The sequence below is a fragment of the Lolium rigidum genome, chromosome 6 (assembly GCF_022539505.1).
Source record: "Lolium rigidum isolate FL_2022 chromosome 6, APGP_CSIRO_Lrig_0.1, whole genome shotgun sequence".
Taxonomy (NCBI): domain Eukaryota; kingdom Viridiplantae; phylum Streptophyta; class Magnoliopsida; order Poales; family Poaceae; genus Lolium; species Lolium rigidum.
Window position 1 is genome coordinate 144,184,985 of NC_061513.1, and position 8,466 is coordinate 144,193,450.

Genomic DNA, 8,466 nt, shown 5'->3' on the forward strand with positions numbered 1-8,466 from the left:
CCAAACAGACTGAATATAACATATTAACATAAGTGACTAATTGTCTACTGTTGTTTTTGGTCCAAAAATGTAGACTACGCAAATAGAGTGCTTTCTTTTATGACAGAGGTCATGTAATTCGATTACATACAACTTTGGGTGTACTGAAGGTTATATTGTTTCAAGGATAACCTGCCACTGTAAAACCCTGCTGTATATCATGAATTTTGTACAACATCAAGGTAATTTCATCGAAATCCTGGTGCATGCCTACAGTGCATTGTTCAAACGATGTTGATGTAACTTATTAGCACGTTATGATATATGAAAACTTGTCAAAATTCTGGTGAGACAACATAAATATATATGTGGTATAAAACTTATTAGCATGTTATGTAACTTAATCAACTCTTTGTGAAATCAGAACAACAACAAATAAATGTAGAGGGACTAAAAACATCCCAAGTGCTTGCTCCAACTCTTTGTGAAAACAGAACTTATTAGCATGTTCTTAGCATGTTATGTAACTTAGCAGAGATATCAAGGGTAGCTGAAGTTTGTAGCAATGCCCAGATGTTGCCAGTTCATTACCTTGAACATGCGTTGCCTGGCGTTAAGATCATGCAGGTGAATAATTGATAGATGTTCTATATCTGATCGAGAGCATATAGAGTATTTGTAGCAGCAAGAAGAAGGACCTTGTCATCATTATGGCTTGCACCCTGTAAATAAGGGCACAAAATAAACCAATAGTATTGGGATCTGTTCACTTCCTGCATAGTCACTTATAACATGTATTATATTGTGTCGTAACTTACTCTATGAAGCTCTTGAGGTAATATATGAAGTTGTGTCACAGTGGTATTGAATTAAAAGCACCGAGCTAGAGTCCTTGCAGACAAATATGTACTGTTAAAGATGAGTTTTTGGTAAGAAATTCATGTACACCTTCTGAAATGCACGTAAAGAGATGAATCAGCAAGTTTTCCAGGGCTAGACCATGGATGAGATGTAGTAGATGATACATGAAGGTAGCAACATAACATGTAATGAACTTGTGGGGACAAAGAGGAAACTAAAGCCACTGGCCAGCAATGTACAACATAAAAAAAAACTCAGGTGCAACTTCATTGAGATTTACCATGATGATATGTATCAAACTTATGCGTCAGTTCACAACAGTTGCATGAAGCTACTAAAATCTATGCGTCAATCCACAACAGTTGCAAAGTCTGTTCCGGCACCAGCTACGCTTCACGCTTGCAACTAAAAATGTAGCATATCACTTCAGTGCATTAAAAAATGTTCCAGGTGATGTGAACTTTTCGAGATCACTCATTTATAAGAAACCTAATTATAAGACCATTCCATTGCTGAACACACCAGAAAATTACATAATCGGTCTCAGTTAGGCATATTGCTTTGCAAATTTAAAGAAGGTATATGCATAAAAGGTTGGTTTCTTCAGCCCCTATACTCTACTTAACAGAGAACAACACTCTATTTGCCTGGTAATAATTAAGATGAGAGATCATCTTCCTTAAAAACCGACATAATATTTTCCAGGTAACCTTAAGAACAGATTTTGCCATAACAAATCGTAAATACCACGCGCCCATGATTTCTTTCCAAACAAATAGCATATGGAGATTTATTTACGCCATTGATTTAGCGGACAACCAATCCATCCGCACCATCCTCCCTTTCCCAAATATCGCTCTACGCCTCCTAGCCAATCAGCAAGGCGAGCACACGACGATCTAAGCAAACAGCTACAATGGCGAAAATTGTTGGAGCCCATCGACATATCGATTTGGTCTCGGGTAAGTTCGATGAAGCATTCATGCTTACCATCTAATTAGCTTCTGATAAGGGACAGTCGGATTGTGAGAGCGGAAATCATACCGAGCCGGCTGTAGCACTTGTGCAGTGCAGGGAGGAAGAGGCCATTGACCCTAGGGCAGGGAGAGGAGGTGTCGGACGAAGCCGTCGTGTGGAGAGGAAGCGGAAAGGAGAAGTCGTGGCGGGGAAAGGGGCGGCGGCGACGCATTGGCGTGAAGAGCTGGCCGCAGGAGAACCGAGGGAGGGGTGGCCGCTACGTGCTGCAGGCCGGCAGAGGCTTCGCGTTTAACTCCGAACGGCAAGGAAGAGAGGAGAGGAGGGGCGCCGCACCTGGTGGAATCTGATGGGCGTGCAGACGCTCTTGACCGCGGCCGCCGCCGCCGCCTGCCGCGCCTAGCTTTGCAGAGGAGCTGGCGCTCGGGCTGGGCTAAGCCATCGGAGGAGCGTTTGCGAGGGGATTCTGGTATCTTCGTCTAAACAGAGAGAGACTGATAGCTGGATAAGAACAGAGATGGTGACATTGAGCAACTGTTCTCTGCTTTGGCCTTTGGCTAGCTAGGACTGATTAGCTAGCTAGAGACTGATTACTTCTAGGACTGATTAGCTAGCTTACGCTGCTGTATTTTTTTACGGTAAGCTACGCTGCTGTTATTTCTAAATTAAGAAGCTAGGGCTGAGTCCTAAAAAAATACACGATGATTAGCTACGTTGCCCTAAGAAAATCTAGCTACACTTTCTAAGAAATGCTAGCTCTTCTTAAAGTGTAGTTCTTCTACAATAGTATTTTTTTTATAAAGCTAAGAAATCAAGTGGAAATGCATAACATATATTCAACGCCACTGGTATTTGCAGGTTTCATGAATGTTCAATTATATTCATTTATCAATTCTACATGTATGCTAGATTTAAAATCAGTCGATCCAGTTTTTATGTTACTTATGCAGTTGCACTTTTAATCTACATCGTTTGCCCTTTTACAAGTGTACAACGGCTAATTTTATCATTTGTAATATATCGTTTGTTTTATACTATGAAATCAGTGGTTTTTATTATTCAACTGACTGGTATGATTTAATAAACTAATTGACTTATGAGAGTGGGACCTTTAAAATGTATGTTCTTGAGCCGTATGAAATTATTATTACTTTGTTCGCATTAAATTGCGCCAAAGTTGTGAAGATTGCGTGCCGCGTTGATTAAAACCGCGTCAATTAAAACGGATCAAAGGGTGTACGTGATTTCACTTACCTGTTTGGAGGTGTTTAGTGATGGTTGATGTTTAATGTTTCTATCTTAATCATTTTTATTTTTACATGTTTTGTTACCAGTAACAACGCACGCGGCACTTTACTAGTCTTCAGAAAATTCAGAATTTCAGAGTTCAGCAACGACATGGGGACACATTTCCACCCATCCGAGCCAAGTTTGAGTCCTTGGACTAACAATTTTGGGTTATCTCGCCATTCTTCTTAATATGATGCGGAGGTGCTCACACAAAATAAATCATACGAGAAACCAACAAATGATTCTCACAGACTCCCAGCCACCTTTTTGTTCAGTTCTTCTCTTGCACTGGTCTGAACATAAACTCGTGAGTGCCAAGTAAGAGATTGACTGCTGCGACATAATACACTCGATCATGTGAAGCTCATCTACTCGTAAAGCTTCCTTCAGAAATAAACAAAAATCTACTCAGAAAGGGCAAGAATGGACAATTGAAGTTTGGTGCTGCCATAACTATATCTGAACAAGCAAATGCTCCTGAGTCCGTCCACACACACAATAATGGTATCACCCACAGCTGGCCTGGTCCTATACAAAGCAGAACGCACAATTGTTTGTTGCAACTGAGCCGATACAACCGGGGAATGGTCTGACAAGGTAGACATGCAACATTGCTTTGTTCTGTTCAAACTGCCATTACCATGAGAGGGAGAAACGGGAACAACACCAGCACGATGATGCCACCACATACGTGAAACAAATCAGTACCAAAAACCAGAAGCATCGACCATGCCACAACTGTCAAACATCACATGTAACTTCTCTAAAAACAAGATTCACCACTGGATGTAATTACCATCGAAACAGTCAAAAGCCGAACTGCACAGCTCTGTCAAGACATGAAGACAATGAAGTTCTGAATGCCAACTTCTACACCGACGGTTGGCTGCGAATTTTTCTAACAAAAAAAACGGGCCTAAAGAGTTGCTACAGCAGACCACGCAAATAGTAGAAACACACATTGGTAAATACACAAACAAATCAGCGCAGCAGAACAACCAGAAATTATCTAGCAATAACAGAAACCGCCAAATAAAAGACAGTCGGAGTGCATGCCTACTAAGCTTGTGCATAATTCATGAAAACTTGGTCACTGAATAAACAAGTCATGCTAAGTTGATTAGCCGGTTTGATGTCAAATGTCCATCTTGATGTGTTGCCGTCCCATGACCCTTACGAGCTCACCATGTTGAACTGGAACTTGGACAGCTGCTGCGGGATGGTGGAAATGACAGGCCCGTACCACTGCATCCACATACATAGAAAGCAAATTTCAGGTTTCCGTTCACACATTTAAGACAGCAACATAAAAGCATGATAGATTAAAGCTGCACAGGGAAATATAGCCATGTGAGAATTAGCTAACTCGGTACGGAGTTTATAGGCTTTACTTGAAAGGGTTCCGTTTGAATTTGGTTAAAAAAAACTGCAGGTTCCAACTGCCATATATACCTATGGCCTGGAAACCAAGCCACATCCAATGGCACCAAAGAAACCCAGATCAAAGAAGTTTCATAGCTACCCCGCAAAAAAAAGTTTCATAGCTAGAAGAGACAAATACTTTCTCACAGATATCAACTCCCATTCTTTTATGTGCAGCAAAACAAAACTGATTTATCGGGACACATATTGTTAAGAAAAAAATCTAAGTCCCTGGGCTTTTTATTAGCCATATACATCAACACACTTGGGTACAATGTTTGAAAACATCATGCAAAGCTAACTTTCAGAGTGGGGGGCACTGCCACTTACCTGAACATTGTCATAGAGCTCAAACAGTGGAACAGCAAGTAGCTTCAGGTTCCTTGGAACAGCGAAATACTCCTTTTCAGTCAGGTGAACAATGAAAAGCTTCTTGCACTCCTGTTCAACCACATTGGTCATTTCCATTATCTAATCCCAACTCCCAATAATAGGGGGTAACAGAAACCCCTTAAAGCAACAATGTACCTTGGGCTTGGCTATATGCGGAGGGCAGTAAGGATACATCACAGTCTCAAAGTTTGGCCTCCACCAGACAGCAACACACTCACCAACCTTGAAGTGGTAAACATATTAGATCTTTATCCAAATGGGTACAGTTATCGTTACGCAATATCTAAGAGTAAAAACACCTCATAACATTGTAAGCATGTGGTAACAGAAACGGAACCCAGGATTACTGTAAGCAGCAGCTAGATAGGCAAGTTCACACTGATTCCAAGCATTTCATACTTCGGTAAGTACATAGCAAAGACTGTGCAGAAAGAGTACACTGCAGTGCGACATAACTACCTACAGATGTCCATTGTGAATATTGTTGTATATAAACATGTGGACACAGAAAATTATATTGGCGCATTAGTGAGACAGTAGGCAGTTCATGCTCTAAATCTTGAAAACTGAGAACATGATATCTGCAGTTATCAGTCAGCACCAATGCCACTTTTCCATTTATGTACAGTTGCAATATAGTACATATGGAGCAATATATAATGTTCATGACATGCCTTAAATAAGATGTAACTATTATAGCCATGGTTAGTGGATCACTTTCAGAAAACAAAAAAACAAAAAAAACCATGGTTAGTAGGTGGGTTGATGAAAGCTGAAATAGCAGTTTAGTCGTTTATTTCTTCCAGGTGCAGATACTCTCCTGTACAGAAGTATTAACTATGATTTAACAAGGTACAAAGTGACCAGTTCCAGCAAAACTAGGTAATACACTCTGACCATACACCATCAACAAAAAAACTGAGCTTCTCTCGAATGCCTTACCTGCCAGTTAGGTGGAAAAGTAGGAGAATTCACTGCAAGTTTGCTGGACAGCTTTCTTTTCAGGCCCTCGATTTCTGTAGAATCCCAGATACGTAAGAAAACACATGATAGTTTCATGTACAAGGAACATGATAAAAAAGTGGAGCAACAAAAACGACCATTTTCTCCAGGCTTCAACCGTCCACCAGGAAGTTTGCAAAATGTATTCCCAATTTGCAACAGCAGAATGTGGGGGTGATTGTGCTCTTGCACCTGCATAGGATAACATGAGTAAATATTTCAGTTTGTTTGCCAAGCCCACTGACCAATTGCTATTGCATGAAGTTGCCAGCAATTAGATGCTTCGAAGCATAAAAATGCATACGAACATGATTATGAGATAGAAGAATAGAAACATACCAACAGGATTGCTTCAACACTTGTCCTCATTCCTTCTTTCATGTAGCTGCCATTTGCCAAATTAATTAGTAAGTTGATCAATTTGACAGAACAAGGTTGAGAAACATGCTTAGCAAAGGAGCCAAACTGTTCACATGACACTTAAAAGGCAAAGCATAATGCACATTTATATTTCAGTCAACAGAAGAAACATGAAAGCTTACATCTACTTTCCTTTAAGACACAAATTGATTTCACATTCCAGGCCAGTCTACCAACAAATTATCATGTAAAACTACTAGTTCTTACAAAATGGGGAAATGGACCTTGAAGGCAGGCACTAAATTCCTTATGTTTGTAGAGTACTGCACAATACTTGTAGATCATTTCTTTTCATCCTACACAAAGACTAGCCTACAAAAGGCATTTCATTGGGCGAATCAATAACATGCAAATGATATAGGGTTGTGCGGAAGCTTTCATACCTATTTGACATAACATGGAAAGTTCTGTCTATTTCAGCATGAAAAGAAAGGGTTTCAGTGATAATATTGCTACTGCAATGTGCAAAACTGAAGACAACAGAAAACAGATTAATCGAGAGTCAGCATACCGTGGCAACAGCTGCCTTAGCTGGACCTCTGATACTAACAGGACAAGATTCTATGAGGCGTTAATATCATTGCTAAGGAGCTATCGAGTGAGGCTGGTACCCATCAGCTTCCGTTACTCCTCACATTTTCCATAAACAGTTTGTTATCAAACTGCACTGTTTAATTGCCACCGGGAATTGATTGTCCAAGTAATGGTAAAAAATTCTCACCGCCAGGTCGCCTGGGTAAAATGACATTGGATTGGTGACCATGATTATAAAAGCAAATAGTACAACAATCTCACAGAATAAAAAACACACGCGCAAATTTGCAGATAACAGGATGGGGTGAGAACGTGCATGACATTTTGACATGAAATTTGCACACATTAGCAGCAAACTAGCCAGTTAGTCATTTAGCAAAACAGTTCAAGGATCACCTAGTCCTTGAAGCTTCAAGCAAACACATGCATAGGCAGAACCAACTATACTATCCAAAGCAGTAACACAAGATAAAATATTGGACATCAGATTCAGGCGCTAGTTATAAACAAGACATCAAAGGCTCGCCAGGCCACAGCCAGACAAGGGCTGGTAGGATTTCGTCAAAGGCATGAAACTCATGAACTCGGCCATCATGTTCAGAAGTTCCAGATGCACAAAACTAAAGAGTTGGAAGAAAAGGCTCACCAGGCCAGAACAAGGGCTGGTAGGATTTCGTCCGTGGCGAAACCTTGGCTTGCTGACGATCTGCTGAGGCGCAGTCTCCTGGCCTCCGCTGTCGCCGCCGCGCCGCTTTCCTTGATTCCCTCTCGCCGCCGCCGCGTAGCGCTCGGGCCTTCCGCCGCCGCGTAGCGCCCCGGTCGTCCCTGTTCCTTCCGCCGCCGCGTAGCTCTCCGGTCTAGCGCCCCGGTCGCCCCTGCCGCCGCGTAGCGCCCCGGCCGCCGCATAGTCCTTCTCCTTCCGCTGCTCCGCCGCGGATCTTGGTTTCTTGTTTTTCTTGACGGGGCCGTTGGTTTCTTGTTACAACCGCTTTGACAACACAACACGGTCCAAGACTCCAAATCCAATTGACCCACACCGTCTCATTGTCTCAACGCACAAAAGAATAACCGAATACAACAACGCAGTCCATCCACAATAAACGTACAGAATCCAGCCCAACGCAAAGTTCACAGAACAGTTCTTCGACGCAAAACCGGACCGAAACAAGAATCAAAGCAGAAAACAAAGTGTCCACTAGCGGTCGCAGCACCTGGAGGCCCTGTGGGCTTGCAGCTCTTCGTAGGTACCGAACTTGTTGCAACAATTGCGGCACTGGAAGGAAAGGCCAAAGTGCTCCTCCGCGTAGTGCGAACCCATTGCGTCCTTGCGGTACGCGGGACGAGGTGTCACCCCCTGCTGGAGACACGCAACGCAGAGAAACTTGCGCCCGCGAACCCAAAGATGGACACTGTTGTCGTCCATCGTTCCTCGAGAACCGAACCTAAGGGCGATGCTTCTTTTTCTCTTTGTCGGTTGGCTGGTGAATCGGGTGAATTGACTAAAGCGTGCAGAGAGTCACCGTACAGGTTAGGGGCATTTTATATAGGGAGCTGACATGCAACGAACAAAAATGTATTTTCTGTTTTCCA

At 42.2% G+C, this 8,466-nt stretch overlaps 1 protein-coding gene and 1 long non-coding RNA gene across 2 annotated transcripts; both read right to left on the bottom strand.

Moving 5' to 3' along the window:
* Positions 1–90: 90 nt before the first annotated feature.
* On the bottom strand, positions 91–1,110 carry LOC124666110. The gene is made up of 3 exons (XR_006990801.1): positions 798–1,110; positions 571–701; positions 91–249 (listed from the first exon to the last, which is right to left on the bottom strand). It is a non-coding gene; the product is annotated as an uncharacterized LOC124666110 (long non-coding RNA).
* Positions 1,111–4,086: 2,976 nt separating this feature from the next.
* On the bottom strand, positions 4,087–7,610 carry LOC124661490 (pre-mRNA cleavage factor Im 25 kDa subunit 2-like). Its single transcript, XM_047199350.1, has 7 exons — positions 7,523–7,610; positions 6,262–6,307; positions 6,021–6,114; positions 5,863–5,936; positions 5,056–5,142; positions 4,858–4,968; positions 4,087–4,350 (listed from the first exon to the last, which is right to left on the bottom strand). Exons 2-7 carry the CDS (start codon positions 6,301–6,303, stop codon positions 4,279–4,281), a joined length of 480 nt encoding a protein of 159 aa, XP_047055306.1. The 5' UTR covers positions 6,304–6,307; positions 7,523–7,610; the 3' UTR covers positions 4,087–4,278.
* Positions 7,611–8,466: the final 856 nt, after the last annotated feature.